This window comes from Scleropages formosus, chromosome 3 (genome assembly GCF_900964775.1).
Source record: "Scleropages formosus chromosome 3, fSclFor1.1, whole genome shotgun sequence".
Lineage (NCBI taxonomy): Eukaryota > Metazoa > Chordata > Actinopteri > Osteoglossiformes > Osteoglossidae > Scleropages > Scleropages formosus.
In genome coordinates this window covers 29697679-29715119 of record NC_041808.1, presented here as the reverse complement: position 1 = coordinate 29715119, position 17441 = coordinate 29697679, and the positions used below count along the sequence as shown (strand labels likewise).

The 17441-nt window shown below is 48.6% G+C and overlaps 1 protein-coding gene across 4 annotated transcripts; it reads left to right on the top strand.

The window, feature by feature from the left end:
• The first annotated feature begins 1238 nt into the window (after window positions 1–1238).
• On the top strand, window positions 1239–17372 carry LOC108926132 (trinucleotide repeat-containing gene 6B protein-like). Of its 4 annotated transcripts, none has more exons than XM_029250323.1 (22): window positions 1239–1489; window positions 3051–3141; window positions 4099–4120; window positions 4900–5265; window positions 5477–8236; window positions 8721–8882; window positions 9325–9533; window positions 9725–9799; window positions 9909–10106; window positions 10318–10416; window positions 10758–10892; window positions 10974–11141; window positions 11251–11349; window positions 11590–11794; window positions 11965–12126; window positions 12485–12652; window positions 12860–13003; window positions 13187–13279; window positions 13431–13640; window positions 13814–13884; window positions 14110–14249; window positions 14465–17372. In XM_029250323.1, the coding sequence occupies exons 2-22, from the start codon at window positions 3085–3087 to the stop codon at window positions 15036–15038; spliced, it is 6117 nt and encodes a 2038-aa protein (XP_029106156.1). In that variant the 5' UTR covers window positions 1239–1489; window positions 3051–3084; the 3' UTR covers window positions 15039–17372. The 4 variants fall into 4 exon arrangements, with proteins under 4 accessions (XP_029106156.1, XP_018594169.2, XP_029106158.1 ...); XM_018738653.2 differs by having other exon boundaries at window positions 9346–9533; window positions 14465–15038; XM_029250325.1 differs by lacking the exon at window positions 10318–10416 and having other exon boundaries at window positions 9346–9533; window positions 14465–15038.
• Window positions 17373–17441: the final 69 nt, after the last annotated feature.

The window sequence follows — 17441 nt, the reverse complement described above, 5'->3', positions numbered from 1 at the left end:
TTTCAAGAAATTAATGCTTTGACTTTGCAAGAAAAAGCTCAGGTTATACATCTTTTTCAGACTTTACACCTAATCTCTAAATACGGGTTCACTCACCTATGTGTTATCATTTAAATTCAGATACAGAAAGTAAGCATTTGTTACTAAGAACATTTCCCATGGTAATATGATTTATATAGTGTAGTACAATACAGTATAGTATGCAATGTAGTGAAGGTGCCCAGCCAACTAATATGTGTTCAGCAGTAACAGACATAATTCATAAGCATAAAAGGGCATAACTCCACTGCTTACAGTTTTAGTCCACAGTTACACCGCTGACAGAGGAGGACTATTCTTCATTGCCACCACTGCTAATCTTCCATGTTTGTAGTGCTGCCGCCTCATAGCGCCTGACTCATTTGGGCGTAGGTTCGAATCTGGTTCAGTCTGTGTGGAGTTTGCATGTTCTCTCCATGTCTGCGTGGGGTTCCTCCGGGTGCTCCTGTTTCCTCCCACAGTCCAAAGCCATGCAGTTCAGGTGAACTGGGGATGCTAAATCGCCCTTAGTGTGTGAATGGGTGAGTCTGTGGCTACCCAGAGCTGGACCGGCATCTGGTCCAGGGTCTACGCACCCAGTGATTCCGGGATAGGCTCCGGACCTCCACAACCCTGACCAGGACAAGCGACTAATTGATGGATTTTGTCTGTCTGTCTGTCCGTCCATCCATCCATCATCACCACTTGTCCAGTGTAGGGTGGCAGTGGGGAGCCCATCTCAACAGTAAAGGGTCCACCTCACACCTTGGATACGGCAGACAGGCAATTTGGAGTAGGATATTAACCGGAAATTCTGTCTTTGGACGGTTACGGGGGTGGGGGGACCACGTATGTTTTCTGAATGTGTTTAAATCTGATTTTTTTTTTTAAATTTAAATTCCCCTTATATATTTAATAATATGAACTCGTTTGTAAACCATATTTTCATTCCTGGGACGAACGGAAGCTTAGAAGGAAGTTTACGGTGGAGAAATTCGTTATTTTATGGCGAATTTTTAAAAACTATGAAATATTCAAGTACGTAAATAAATGAGCGTAGGACACTCCGAAATGAATTGAAATTCTTATTCATATTCAAATATTCACTGCCAGTTGCCTTTTTCCGTCACACACTCGCAGTGAAAGACGAGCGCGCGCGTGCGCGCACGCGAGAGAGAGAGCGTCAGTGACGAAGTAAGACACACAGAAAGAGAGGGAGGGGGCGAGAGAGCAGTAAAATGGCCGACCATCCACCAACTGACTTCACATCGCTTTAAAAAACACGAAGATTGTGCATATTTAGTTTACATGAGACTAACCGAATACTACATGAATTCGAAAGGGTATTTTCTTCATCCACAGCTATTTGTTCACTTGTTGGATAACATTATACTACGTATTATTTAGCCTCGAATGCCTCAAAAAGTCGGATTTCGCACAGAAGCACTTTATTTCAGATATAATTCCTGAGGTAAGTGACCAGCGTCGGTCCCCGTCCCACCTGTGCAGTTCCAAGATTAGTGAATTTGTGTCTCTTAGATTCTTTAGCGTTAAAAAAAAAAAAAAAAAAGCAGAGCTGCAGCGATCGGTTCTGGTGTGGAACTCGCTAGTACTGGTACATTCTGTCTTATTTTGCTGGAGGAATTCTAGGTTTCAACGACGTTTTCTTGCTAAATTGTAATGTTTAAATGTTTACGTGAAACTTGTAATGACATGGCATGCTGCGTCCTTACCTGCAGCGCATACATGACATACAAGATGTCAAATTTTCATTGTATTTTCGGCGAGCGCCGAGCGGCAGCGCAGCCATGTTTGCTAATAGTCCGATAGCGGCATAACTTCCAGTAGAGCCGTTTCGTCACCAGCTAACTAACGAATCCTGCGTTTCTGTCGAGCAGTTGTTGCCGACGTTTCGCTTTCGAAACAGCGAAGTCATATTCATAGCATGTTGTTGGTTTTTAGGAGTCTGCGTTCGGTTTGCTTGAAGGGTGCGTGGAACGACCGCTATAACTAGTATTCGCCTCGAGTGCGGTGCGTTCGGAGAAGCTCTCCGGCTGAGGTGCGCAGGGCCTCGGCCTCAGTCCATCAGTCGAGCCCGAGGATCGAGGCGCGGCCTGGACGCAGAGCGGCCCGAAACACCGCCGTCCTTCGGTTCTGCTGCGATGCAGCTACACGCCTAGGTTCCATTCACCATTGCAGTTGTTGTAAGTGAAAGAGGTGTTTGTTGAGAATGCAGCATTTCAGCCGCAGGGGCAGTGAGTGTATAATCGTTCTACGTGCCGTGGGTTCTTCTGTGTTGTCAAGGCGGGTTCTAACCGACTGTTGGTTTAGTGCCTCGCGCCGGCTTGCAGCTGAGAGAACCCGCGAGAGCGGGTGGCTGAGCGCCGGTCGCGCGCTGCTTCTTCTCGCCCCTTTCTTTGCTTCTCGTCTCTTTCACTGCTTGACACACCGTTTCGCTTCCCAGAACTTCACTCCGACATGCTACGTGTCCACCATGACTGTCTAAAACGTTTGGGAGCCTTTCGCGAATGCGACAACCACTCACTCCGTGCTGGCCAGGGACGACGTCTAGTCGGGGCGGCCTCTGCGGGGCTTGAAGCCAAGGCTTCGTCGGGGTATCCAGGGTTGGCTTCGCACGGTTCCCCGTTCTTGTGAGGTGTTCAGGGTTTCCCTTGACTGCCTCAAGCGTTTTTTTTTTTTTTTTTCCTTTTTTTTTGTGGGACAATTCAAGTTCAAGTGGTTTTGTTTTTTTACCTCTTTTTTCTTTAAGGTTTACCTTGATTTCTGCCATTATTGCTTATACTTTACCTCAGTTGTCTTCTCCGTTGCTGCAGACAAGTGACCCTGATTTCACTTAGTGAAACACAACATATAAATTCCTTAAAAACATACATGATGTGGTAATTGAGGTCTTATGCTGGTCATTTGGTTTCATGGCTGTTTTTATTAAATGTCAGGAAATTAATGGCATTCTCAGGATAAATGTAGAGCTATCAAGAGCTGATGTTTCACCGTGTTTCCCCCATCTCTAGCAAAGAGGAGCTCCGGGAAAGGGAATAGCAGTTCATGGAAGACAAGAAAAGGAAGAAAGAAGATAAAAGGAAAAGGGACGCTTCCCAGAAGGTGTTGTATCGTTTTCAACAGGAATGTGTGTTGTCCCTGGCTGTTACTCAGTGGTGGCTTCAGCACTTTTCTTTGGGTAGTTGCAGTACTGGTCACATGTGCTTGGAATTAGGGGTTAACATTGTTTGAGGTAGTGGAATAACAGTCAGTGCTTGTCCCCTTGAGAGGATATGCATCTTTTCATATTGCTTCACATCCTGGACATGAACATCCATGTTCATGTGTCCTTGTGGAACTGGGTTTCTAAATGGGTCCGTGCAGTTTTTGCTCACATTTGGAATTTAAGCCGAACATTTACATTACATGTTTGTTTAGCACACGCTTTTCTTCGTTGAGAGGCAGACACGATTGTCGAAGCACAGTCTAACTAGTGCCATTGATTTTACTGGCAGGCGTTACATGAGTAGCTGCCTGTAGAGTTGGGTCTGAGAACAGAGGCCATCGTCACACGTGATGTGACACAGATTTATGAAGCTGTTAGGTAGGGAAGAATTTGGTCTTCAGGAGATGTTCTTAGACCCTTCCTGAATGCTGAAAGGGATTCAGCAGTTCTGAGGGATAGACGGCACTCAACACAGAACTGAGAACCTATTGACTTTCTCTTTTGGACCTCTCATTAGTGGGACCACCAAGTGGCCAGAGGTTGAGGAAACGTGTCAGTCTTACTGGGATATAGGGATTGGTCAAGTGTAAGGATTAAGCAAACCTGTGGTTATTATGAACTACTACTGGTCCTGTTATATTTCATTTGAGAAACTCACATTCATGAGGCTTCTCCCGGGGCATAATACTGCAACCTTCAGGATACAGTTCTGGTCCGAGCGCTACCTACTGTCCTTTCCCAGCTTTTGAATATTTTGCACACAGTGATTTGCAGCCTGTGCTCAGAGACTGACTTTTTTTTTTTTTTTCTTTCTCCCGTCTTTTAAATTCCCCACCTCTCCTGTAACATTTTAGGTCGCAGAACAAAAAAACAAAGGTGAGTTCTTTGTTTTTGTGCCTTACTTGCTTTTTAAAATCATCTGCTGTTTTTGTGTCCAGATGTCACTCTGTCTGTGTCTGCATGTGTCAGATCTTTCTTTAGGTTTCCATAGGTCTTGCATGTCATTCTGTTAATGCCTCATTGCTAAAGACCTAGCATTTTTTAAAAAAAAAAAAGACATCCACCAGCAGGCTGTACCTTTTCAAAAGCCTATGTTGATCACCATGGAAAATCTTTCATATGACACAAACACACACACACACTTTCTGAACCGCTTATCCCATACGGGGTCGCGGGGAACCGGAGCCTACCCGGCAACACAGGGCGTAAGGCCGGAGGGGGAGGGGACACACCCAGGATGGGATGCCAGTCCGTCACAAGGCACCCCAAGCGGGACTCAAACCCCAGACCCACCAGAGAGCAGGACCCGGTCCAACCCACTGCACCACCGCGCCCCCCGTGACACAAACACTGAATACTTTTTGTGTTGCCATGTGCCCATCTGTCTTGTCTGTTGGTCTAGTGTTCATATTGGGTTCTTGTCCCATCTCCTCATACCTATGAGCTCATTTCTGTGAATGAACTGTTAAATGAAATGTGATTGTTCTGCTTGGCGCAGTTTGCTTCACTGAAGTGTTTTAAACATGTAATGTAAATGTCCCCATGTGGTTTTCATGTTCCTCGATGTTCTGTGCACCTAGTGTTGAGCCAACATCTCAATGTCAGCATTCTTGTTGTTATGGACTTACTGTATTCTTGTCCTCTTCTTTGTGTAGTGCCAGAATTGACCAAGTCAACGTCCACCCAGTCTCCGGCCACCCCCAGCTCTGTAACCCCCAGTCCTGGCCCCCCACCCTCCCCATCCCCCTCCCCTGCCAGCGCACCTGCTGGCAGCCCCGCCCAGGGTGGGAACAATGCAAAGCGGGCGGCGGTGGCCAACGGGCAGCCCGCCTCTGGAGCCCAGCCCCCACAGCGATACATGTCCCGCGAAGTGCCCCCGCGATTCCGCTGCCAGCAGGACCACAAAGTGCTACTGAAGAGGGGCCAGCCGCCACTGTCCTGCATGCTGCTGGGGGGAGGCAACGGCAGCTCTCCCACCTCACAGGGGGATGGCCCCAATGCAACAGCAGCTGGACCTTCAGGTTAGTCTACTTGTCGGTTAAATTTTTAATTCTGCCCTTCTGTGAAATCATGCTTTCTCAGTAACTAAAGTTGATCTATTAATTGCTGCATGAAGTAAGTTCCTGTTTTTGAATCTTGAAAGCAGTCAGTCTTTGCATACTTTGTGTCATTTTAAAATTATTTCTGAAGTAGGCTCTTTGTCATATACAAGGATTTATTTTTACTTTTCAGATCCCAGTCCTGGATCTCTGGGTCCAGCACCCCCAAACTCCCCTTCCTCCTCCTCCTCATCATCAGTCGCTGCTGCTTCTTCTTCAAATTATGCAAATTCCACTTGGGGGGTGAGCTCCGGCAGCCAGCCCCCTTCTCAGGGCTGGGGGGAGAAGGTAATCGTGGACGGGTCTGACCTGGAGGAGTGGCCAAGCATTGCAGGTGGGGCTGGGGGAGATGGGGTGGAGACCGGTGGTGCCTCACAGAATGACAGACACCTCCAGCAGTCATTGGGAGCAGGTGCTGGAGCAGGGGAGGCAGGCGACACCAGCAGCCCCTCCCCGCCTTCTTCCTCGTCCTGTTCGTCCAACGAATGTATGCAGCCGGGGGGTGCCGTGTGGGGGTCTGCTGCAGCAGGGTCAGCGTCCTCCAAATCCAAAGTCACTCCTCTCCCTGGGCCTCAAGAGGGTGCCCTTGGTGTCAGTGGTGGATTTCCTGGTGCCAACTTCAACCCTAGTGCCAACCCGTCCGCCTGGCCAGCCCTGGTGCAGGATGAGACGGCGGTGGAGGGTGTGGGGGATGTATCTGCACCCGAGGGTAATCTTGCTTCCCTCCAGCCCCCCACGCCTGTGCCCGCCAGCCCTTCCCCTGCAAATTCTGCCAGCCGTCAGCACTCATGTGAAATGCAAGCCAGGGACAGGGAGCCCCCCCATGGTGAATGGGGGGGTGCAGCTCTTGAGCTGGGAGCCGGACCAAAAACAGCGGGGGACATGGACTGTGGCATCACAGGGGAGGATCCCTCTGCTTCTTCCTCCTCTTCTTCCTCTTGGAGGCTCCAGTCCTTCTCTGCTAATGCTAAAACAGGTGGTTCCAGGGCTGATGCATGGGAAGGTGGATCTGGTGGCCCTGCATCCACTGGGGAAGGCACAAGCACTTGGTCTCACGAAGGGAAGGGAGGGGCAGCGGCGGGCAGTGCTTGGGCTGCAGGTGGTGGGGGCAGCTGTAAGACCTCCGGGGTATCTCAGGGAGCTTGGGGTGGGGTGACTGGGGAAGAACTGTCAGTTGGGGAGTGGGGCAATTCGGGTGGAGGGATGTCTCTGGAGGGACCTGGCGATGCAGCTGGGGGAAGTGGTGATGGAGGCAGCAGCAGTAACAGCAGCAGTGGGGGCAGCATTGGGAACCCCCCTGATTCCGCCTCCCCCACGTCAACAACTATGACAAGAGCATGGGACAATCAAACGGGTGTCGGGGAGGGGCGATCTGGGGAGACAGTGGAGTGGGGAGGTCAGGGCAAAGGTGGAACAGGGGCTTCGTCCTCGAGTGGTGGGAGCCGTTCCAGGACAGGTGGTGGCCCTCCTGGTCAGCACCAACACAGCCACTCCCACCATCGCCCTGCCCAGCAGCCCACCAACCCTGAAGTGGCCTTGCAGAACTTGCTCAGACGGACTGACCTGGACCCCCGGGTGCTGTCCAACGTCGGCTGGGGGCAAACTCAGATCCGGCAGAATGTGGCCTGGGACTTGGAGGAGGGTGAGGAGAGAGGCAGTAATGGCAGGGGCATGGGCTCCTCTGCCTTCTCATCTGCAGCCAACAGTACTACTAACTCCAGCTCTCACTCTGCTTCTGCCAGTTCAATGACTACTGATCCACTGGCAAATCTCAACCGGAGCGCCAACTTGACTGGAACCACTCCTTCCGGAGATGGCTGGGAGGACAGCAGCACAAGTGGGCTTTCTCGGGGTCCATCTTCCTCTGGTTCTGGTGGGCGCAACCATGGCACCTCCCATTCTGTTTCAGGAAGTGGTGTAGGAGGCCTGGGAAACCCGGCTGGTGTCCAAGGAAAGAGTTCTGCTGGATGGAGTGGTGTGAGCCCAGGGGAAGGTCAGGGCAAAGGGTGGAGCACAGAGGGCCCAGAGTGGAGAGAGCACAGAGGAGGTGGGGCAGAGACAGCGGAATGGGGTGCGTTCAGGCAACAGGGTACCCCAGCAGCAGGAGGTTGGGGAGGTGGTCCGGAGGAGAAAGGGACCAGTGCTTGGAAGGAAATGGGAAGGGATGGTGGTGGTGGCGGCTGGGGACAGAGGGGGGGCAGTGAGTGGGGGGAGCGTGAGACCAAGCCAGAAAGGGGGGTTTGGGGCGAAGGTAAAGGAAATGGTGGCAATGCTGCAGGCGATTCCAAAGTGGGTTCTTGGGGAAACTGGGATGATGGGGGTTCAAAAAGAGGGTGGGGAGGGGGTGGTGAAATGGGTGGCAAAGGGCACCAGAGCTGGGGAAGTAAGCCAACCCACACACAGATACCAAACAGCCAGGCTGCGGTGCTGAAGGCCCAGATACAGCACCAACAACAATCACAGCCCCAGCCACCATCACTGGACACAGGGGCTGCACAAGGTGGCTGGGGCAGACCGGGGGGGGCTTCCTCTCAGAACCAGAACCAAAGCTCAGGCTGGACCTCAGGGCCCATGCCTCAGATGCCTGGCGAGGGCCCGGAACCCAGTGGCTGGGAGGAGCCATCACCACAGTCTGTGAGCCGCAGGATGGAAATTGATGATGGCACCTCGGCCTGGGGAGACCCCAGCCGCTATAACAAGAGCGTTAAGCTGTGGGACCAGAATGGTGCCGCTGCGACCGCTAGCCCCCAGGCTCAGGTGCAGCAGCAGATTGGCCAGCCTACTGTGCACCAGCCACAGCAACAGCAGCAGCTAGCTGGGAGACCAGTCCATCAGACCACAGGCACTGGGGTCAGGGAGCAGGGACACGGCCCGGGAAAGCCGGCTGCTGCAGGTAAGCTATCATAGTTATGATTAGAGCTGGTCTTGCCTGGACTTTTAAATTTGTATTGCTATACCAACCACATATGTATTATGTACAGATTAAATATTTATTTCAGTCAGTGTATGAATGACAGCTGCTTTTGTTTAGAGCTTGTAATTGTTAGCCTGCGTCGCAAGAAAGTTCACTAGGCAAGGTTGACCAGCCATTGATTCTTGTATGGCTTCATTGGGCTGTTGGTCCAAGGAAACATTTGATATAACTCAGGAATGGAATATGTGCTGATAGTGAGACTTTGAAGGCTTTATCTTTACAGTATGTTAAAACAGAAGCAGCGTTAACTTGTACCTGTCATTCTTTCAGGCATTTTGAAGGACGAAATGACCTTACTTTTTCAACAGTGTAACATTTATATAACTGCCTGCAGATCTCATCCGCTGTAAACTTGGTGTCAAGTCCTTGGTGGCATTATTAACGTTCTCCCCCACCCCCCCAGCTCCTGCGATGTGGGGAGGAGGCACTCCTGGGGGCCCTGGTGTGGATAATGGCACTGCCGCCTGGGGCAAGGCAGCTGATACACCTACTGGTTGGGGGGATCCAGAAGATTCTGGGAAAGCCTCAGGCTGGGGGAACCCATCCACCAATTCTGTCAAGCCTGGTAAGCAACTAGAGTGCAAGAGACTAATGTAAATTCAGATGTAATTATTTTGATTAAAAATGGGATTAGGATCTGAGGATTATCTATAGTTTTCTTAAAAGTGGTGATTAAATCCTCTGTTGTAAGGAACTGTACTGCACCTCTTTGAGTTGCCTGATGCCTTTGACTGGCTGCCTGCATTGGTCTATATGAGGATGGCTGAAAGGAGTGAAAAGTGATGTGGACTGTGGTACTTAACAGTGCTTATTAAAATACCTGTAGAAATATACAGTATAACAAATTAAAAGAGGATGTAGCAGTTCATGAGTGTAATTTATTCTTGTCGTGATATTCTGGTGTTCTATGTGACAAAATTAGCACAGTGTTTCCAAAGTGGTAAACTTTTAACATTGTACTTTCAAATGAGTAGAATGGATGCAAATGTTTTGTAATGTGGTGGAAGGCATGACTGCATCTCCTACAGGTTCCAAGTCTATGCAAGAGGGCTGGGGAGATGGTGAGGCGTCAGTCGGCGCTTCCCGCCACTCCAGCTGGGAGGAGGAAGAGGAGGCAGGTGGCATGTGGAACAGCGCTGGCTCCCAGGGAAGCAGCTCCTCCTATAACTCTGGAGGCTGGGGGCAAAGCCATGGTGGCAAGAAGGGCAATAACAAGGTATACACATGTTGACATAAGACTGCTTTTGTATGTCCTGCTCAGTTCTCTTGTTTATAAAATAACTCATGTAAGAATAGATATTCTTTGTCTTCTGTGTTGATTTATGGAACTTGAGAAAATTGCTTTCAAATAAAACCAATGCCTTATTACAGCATTAGGCTTTTCACAACACTTGTTTGTGTTTTTAGGGTACCTTAAAAAGTGGGGGTGGGGATTCATGGATGAACCCCGTAACCAGACAGTTCTCAAACATGGGCCTTCTGGTACGTACTAATAATATGACAAAGTGTGGCTTGTTGCGCTTCATTGCAAGTACTGATCTATAGAAAGAACGAAAAGGTGAGATCTTGGAAATTGTGTTCACTTTTTTAGGGTGAGGACCCCAGTGGAAGGCCTTTAGATTTGGCCCCAGGGCCCCCGCAGGACAGGAAGCTGGAAGGAGATAAGCGAGGGTTAAGTCTGGGTGACTACAATGGAGAGATGCGTAAAGGAGGGAGGGGCGGAGCAGTCTTCCGCTCACCTAGTTCCAAAGAAGTGGGGCCTGGGGAGCCCGGGCCTTACTATGACAAGGTATGGAAGTTAATTTCTGTGCTGCTTGGAGATGTCAGTGTACACACAAACTAGTACACTGCTTTTTTCCTTCTCTTAACATTCCTCGAATTCTTTGTTCTTGTAACCCTTTTACTCACTCCTGCTTATGGTCTATCTAACACTTAATGCTGCTCCAGCTGCTTTCACTGACTTTCCCTGTGGTCAGCTGATCTTGCCTTTTACCAATCAGGATGGGTGCCTTGGGGATGAAGGGCCCACGTCTCCTTTCCCTTCTTCAGCTGGTTTCAAGCCCCCTCCCTTATACAGCCACTCCAACCCCCCTAGACAAGTAAGGCTGTGAGCATTCCCTCAGTCATGCCATGTCTGCTCTCACATCATTACTGCATATTTTCTTTTTCAGTTCCAGGTGCTACTTTTTTTTGCATGAAACTAAGAATCCATATTTTTATTTTAGGCATTATCAACCAAATTCATCTTTTTGAACACTTAGTTCTGATTTCTTCTGTTTTTTGCTTGCCTTCCAGAACCCTTGATCACAAGTACCTGTGCAGACTGCTCCATCTTTCCCTTCTGTGATCTGCTTGTTGCCTTAACTTGTGCCTGTCCATGGTTGGTAGGTACACATGAAAATAAAGCCACTAATCTTTTTTTTTCTTTTTCCTGCTTTAGGTGGGCGGTCACAATGTATTTGGTGGTAACAGTGGAATGGGTCAGTCACGGGGAGTGCACCAACCTGGTGTGTCTCCCATAAACCCATCTCCAGGGATACGAGCGCAAGTGCCTCATCAGTTCCTGACACCTCAGGTAAACCCATAATGGGAGGAAAATGTGTGTTTCAGTGTGTGCCAAGTAGCAGGGTTGGGTAACATGCTTTTAACCTGTCAGGTGCCAGGCTCTGTGCTGAAGCAGATGCCACCCCCCAACAACAATATGGGGGGCATTGGAGTAGGAGGGGTAGGAGGCATGGCAGGAGGGATGTTCCCCACACAGCTGTCTCCACAACACCTGGCCATGCTCAGCAGCATCTACCCTCAGATGCAGCAATTCCACCTGGTAATTATCAGCTGCGCTTTGCAGATGTTGTAATATGGTCTTGCGTGTATGCCTGTACCTGCAGGTGCTCAGTCCCCTATCTGTCTATCTTCACTCCTTACTCCTGCAGGCATGTCAGTTGCTACTTCAACAGCAGCAGCAGCAGCAGCTTCTGCAGAACCAGAGGAAGTTCCCTCAAGGCCTGCGGCAACAGCCAGATCCTCAGCAGGTACTGCATGTGCTGTAATCAAGAGACAGTTGGCAGCATGGTTGTCAGAGAAGGATCCCAAATGTTAACTTGACCACAGACTTCAACTTGAATTGTACCAGTAAAATATTAATCTGTATAAATGGGTAAGTCTTTAAAAAATATTTTTCATACTTAAGTGACCATAAGAATAAAGTTGACAAAAACATGAAATTAGCACATTTGGTGTATATAAACTGAAAGTTGTCTCCTCCATGTCAGCTGGCCAGGGTCATGGCCATTCTCCAGCAGCAGAGGCAGCAGCAACAGCAGCAGCAGGCAGGGGTTGGAACAGGTTCCAAACTGTCTCCTTCCCATCTGGGAGGAGGGGCTCCCAAGCAGGCAATGGCATCAGACCAGCTGCCCCACCTTGGCATGGTGGGCTCACTGGCTGACCTGCATGCGAAAACACAGGCTGGGTATTCGGGTGAGCCTAAACCTCTACTTTCTCCATGCTTGCTCTGCTTTCAGTGCTGTGGTGTTGCTGTGTCATGCTGTAGGCATATTAGTGCATTACTATCATTTGCTGTTGGGCTTTGTGTGGTGTAGAAGAGCTGCGCTTTTAGGGGTTCATGTCCCTCTTTGTATGCATCTCAGGGTTTTCTGCCGGGGCCAATTTGTCAGGGCTGGAGCTAGGTTCCATAGTGGGTGGCCCAGGGAACATGAAGGAGGGCGGGGGACAGCAGTCCCGCTTCAAGTGGATGATGGAGGGTCATTCACCAACACCGTCACCCCCTGACTCTACCCTTCACAAAAATGGTGAGGAATAAGGTGTAACTGCAGAACATGTTTCCATAGGGGAGGGTAGAGGTATATCTCCCGTGATTTGTGGTGGCAGCGCTCCATCAGACTGAATGAGTTTTCCTGCAGTGGGCCTTCGAATGCTACAAATAGCCATTGGCTAGTGCATCTTGAGAACTGCCGAGTGTCAGATATAACTGGGAGCCAAATGTGAAATCTGTCAGTTGGTTAATTAAATTCCTGATATAGTAAGCTATTGTTCAAATCATGTAATGGAAATTTTATTATACTAAATCAAATTCTGTGACATAGTAACTTAATGTGACTGCTTTTCTTAATTTTTTTCCTCCTATACTCTTATCGCCCCCATCCCCAGGCCCTATATCAGCCCCAGTTAAACTCAGGGGCGGTTCACCATACTCCCAGTATGAGTTGCTAGGGAATGAAAATCTAGGGGGACCCCCACAGACTTCATCTGACAACTGGCACCGGACTCCCGGGAGCAAGATTGGCACCAAGGCAGGCACCTCGAGCTGGCCCCAAGGTACAGTGCCCACCTGGGGGAATTGGAGGGTTGGTTCTGTGCTCAGATTTGAAAAGACAGTAACGCCGTACTTGTAACTTTTTTTTAAATAAATATGCTTTAGTTCCTATACCTATAGGTGTTGTTCAGTGAGATGGTGGTTAGATAACTGATGCAGAAGGGATAGATTTAAATAATTGACTCTCACTGCGGTTGTCTTGGCAACAGAGTTCCAGCCAGGAGTGCCCTGGAAGGGAATCCAGAGTGCTGACCCAGAATCTGACCCTTACGTGACCCCTGGCAGTGTGCTGGGTCCGTCGGGGCCCTCTAGCCTCAGTGACAGTGAACACCAGTTACTGAGAGACAATGCAGGTACTCAGCATACACACCCAGCAGTGGCCCAAACATTGCGAAATATAACACGCAAGCGACAGTGCCGAGAACTCAATTGTCCAGTTCTGTTTAGCTCTCTGTGCTAAGAATGCATCAGCATATTCACTCATGGTGCATGTGCGATGATGCCTTGTTTGATCACTTGCTTTGTCTATGCTTCAGGGCCTAACCCCTCCCTCAACACCTTGCTGCCTTCCACCGGTGCCTGGCCCTACAGTGCCTCAGACAGCCCCGTCAACAACGCACACAGCTCAGGTATTGAGCAGCATATTCCCTCTCACATCAGTAATGCTTTGTCTTTTCATCCATTTCAGTTTTAATTTATTTTCTTGGATGAATGTAGTACTGAAGTTCCCCCTTTCTGTCTGTCTTTGTTGTTTTTCTTTCTATCCATTTTCCTCTGCAGCAAAATATACAGATTACAAGCCTAGCTGGCCCCCTGACCCCATTGGACACAACAAGCTGTGGAAGTCCGGACGGAACAGCTCCCAAGTTCCCCGGCCACCTCCAGGACTTACCAACCAAAAGCCTCAATCTCCATGGAGTGGTGGGGGTCCTCGGTTGGCCAGGGGCTGGGGAGGGACAGGGGGGAGCCAGGAGATGAGATATGGGCCAGGTAAGATTAGGCCCCTAGAGTTCATTCACGTATTATACATTTTGCATAAAAAGGAACGTCATTTATATTTAGTTAACAAAAGGAAAACTGTGTAGTATAAAGCATGCATTTCTGGGCTTTTCCTTAATAGGGTTGCATTAAAAATGATTGAAACAATTTGTTTCAAATTTCAGGTTCCTCATGGAGTGACGGTGGGAGTTCAAGGGGCAGCTGCTGGTTGGTGTTGAGTAACCTCACGCCTCAGGTAGACAAGCAAGATGGCAACACAGCATTTTTGCATCACTGTAATTTTATAGGGTACCAGTCCTGCTTAATGTGCTCTGATTATAAATATGCAGATTGGAAAAAGTTGGAACATACAGTCTAAAGGAATTTAAATGGAATTCAGTTTTGAATCGTTTATTTCTTGTAACATGGGTGTATGTTGGACTGTGCATGTAATTGCCCGTTTTGTAACTCTGTTCTACAGATTGATGGCTCAACCCTGCGCACCATTTGTATGCAGCATGGGCCCCTGTTAACCTTTCACCTTGGGCTGACCCAGGGCAGTGCTCTTATTCGCTACAGCACCCGACAGGAAGCAGCCAAGGCTCAAAGTGCACTCCACATGTAGGAGCCTCGCATATATAAAATTTTTCTTGCAAAGCAGATCTTTTTTTTGGTCATTTGACAGTTGGGCTTCATAACATTAAGGGGGGGGAGTTAAAACACTGTTTGACATGTTATGCTGTCCATTTATCTGCAACAAGCAGACCACTAATTTTATACTGTTGTTTATTAGAAACTATTGTCTGTTACATGGTTTTTGTTTCTTGTCCTTTCAGGTGTGTGCTGGGAAACACAACAATTCTGGCAGAGTTTGTGAGCGAGGAGGAAGTCACTCGATATTTTGCACATTCCCAGGGTGGAGGGAGCGGGACCGGCAATGGAGGTGGGGCTGTCGGTACGGTGCCAGGGTCTGGGGTAGGACAGGGGCAGTCGGGAACCACCGTGACAGGGGCCAGCAGTGGAGGCAGTCCCCCAGGAGGAGAACGAGAGCGTGCAGGAGGCGGCAACGGCGGCGGAGGTGGTGTTGGGAGCGTAGGAACCTCTGGCTCTGGATGGCAGGGTTTGGACGACACGGGCAACTCTCCGGACCCCTCCTCGGCCCAAGGACCTGGGCTGAGCATCTTTACGCAGTGGAGCAGCAATGGGGCTGCCAGTGGCAGTGGAGGTGTAGGAGTCGGCATGGAGGCCGTAGATCCAGGAAGAGCAGGGCTGTGGGGGGGAATGACCCAAGGGTACCCTAGCAGCAGCAGTCTTTGGGGAGCACCTCAGATGGACGACAGGCACCAAATGGACAGCCCAGCTTCTCTGTTGCCTGGAGACCTTCTGGGGGGTGGGGCCGATTCCATCTGAAAGGCGCACGCATTTTCCATTGAGATTTTACCGAGGCCTGCAACACAACTGCAGTATAAAAAAACGCATACACAGGGCTGTACAAAAGCAGCTACGCGTTCACATGCCTAGACATATTCCCTACCAACAGTGAGGCATATATGTGAGGCCTTATCCTCTGATGAAGACAAACTGCAAGACTTGACTAGAAGGGGAATCGTGTGATCTGAGGCGTAAAGCCTCGGTTTGAAACCTAAACTAAAGCTGGATAGAAACTCAAATATGCAGAGGCACACATGACGATAAGACAGATGGGCACACTGTAGTAACATGGTTTTGCTTCATGTAAATGTCAGCATGAAGCTGGACAGCACTGTATCTGCATCCCTACAACAGCAGGCAGATGGAACTACACACAACCATGCACACAAACTGCTCTGGTAATTTGATTTGACAAGCAAACTTTTTTTTTCTTTTTTTTTCCCCAGTGGAATCCAGAAACAATGTTATTCTTCCCTTTGAATACTGACCTCGTCCCCCCCATCCAGTCATTGATCATTGTTTTAATTATGTCAGATGTATGTTATTTTGCTGCACGAGGCTGCCCTCGTGTTCCTCTGCGTGTTAGAGAGTGGCATGGATAATGCTGGTGTGTGAATGGGTCTGTGAGAATGGAGACATTTGCGTGGTGCAAGACGTCTGCTTGAACATGGCGCGTTTCTGCTTGTCCGTCCTAGCACGGCAGGTGAACGAGTGCATGAGGCAGCTTACATTTAAGTGTTATGTTTTGGAGTGGGTTTGGTAAGTGTATGCAATGTGTATATGCGAGTGTGTGAAATAGGCAGCACATTCAAGAACATTGGCACTAATGCATTTTTTAATTTGTTTGCATTTTGTTGTTTTAGCAACCTCTTATCGTCTAAGTTCCAATAGTAATAAAAATAATGAGAGGCAGACTTAAAGGCATACAGATTGAAAGAGATGCCTAATCTTATCAGAACTAGTGGAGCTGGACGGGTGTTTACAAATGCCTAAAAGAAAAAAGTACGACATTTTATTTTTGTTGTTGATAGTTTAAAATCAAGACAGGCTTTCACACTCCTGTTTGGTTTTTGTCAGATTTCACAAAGGAGAACTAATTTAACAAAAAGAGCAAGCAGAATAAAGTTTAAAGTATTGTCTTTCTGTCCTGTGTTTGTCTCTCCTCGGTCTGAGGTGAACAGGATTTGTTTACAGTTCAGTCCATTAGCTGTTTGTAATCAGAGGTGTACTTCTAGAGTCTGCTACACTTATTATTCTCATTTAATGGCTACTGACGTGTATTCCTGTCTCCGTCTTCAGTTCCTCACCCTTTGTGAAGTCTGTTTTGCCCTGTTCTCGTTGTTTAGAACCACTGCCACTGTACCAGCTGTTACTTGTTTTTACTTCCCGCAAGATACCTTTTACATACGAGTTGGGGATGTTTTCTTACTGTTACTTGACCACACGTGTGTGGAGAGCATGAGGTACAAGCTTTCTAAGCTGCCCACATACATACACACACACACACCCCCACTCCCTAGCACAACTGGGGTGCCAGAGACAAGCTGTAGACCCGTTTGACTATCAAATGTCATCAGTGGCTTTACAGGTGGGGCTTTCATCACAGCTGTAATATATCTGATGTGCCATGGACTTCAGCGGTAGGGGAGCAGTCCAACTTCATTCTTTCCACCTTGTGCTTTGTATCTGGCTGCAAGGGTTGGGCAAAATTTGGTAAGGCTGCAATTGAAACCAGGAGAGTCATGGGCCTTGCAGGAACTACCCGGAACATATGCGCAGCAGTGAGTTTTGAATCTGATCGATGATACCCGACCCTGTACAGCTCAACACTGTAGTATCGCTCAGCCTATGATGGTTTGTGGGCAGCCACTGGCACTCTGTGCTTACTGCCAGTCTTTAATGTAGCCAGTAAAGACACTCTTCCATTCGGTGTAAAGGAACCAAGCCTCGACAAGACTTTAGGACAGGGGTGGCGAGAGAGCAGCTCGAGATGAGAGCACAGAAGTTTATGCTTATTCAATAGAGAAGGTTGTCTAGCACTTGACATAAAAAAAAGCTGGAACGTCTGTTTTCTTGCAGTTTTTTTTTGTTGTTTGCTTGTCACAGTGGTTAGTTTACAATTGCCTAAATAAAGTACTATGGTTACTACTGGAGTTTCTCAGTGTTTGAGGCGTTTTAAATTTGAACTGAGGGACATTTTTGAAGTATATACATACATATATGTACAATGCATTGTAAACAGTATGACCGTTTTGAGGCTAGGGTGCAGCCCAGACCTCATTTCCAAAAACCCCAATAAATATCTTGTTTCCATCCGAGTCTCTGCTTGTGCTTTGTCTCCGACAGGTACTGCGCGTTCTTTTTTCACATTACACATTCGGA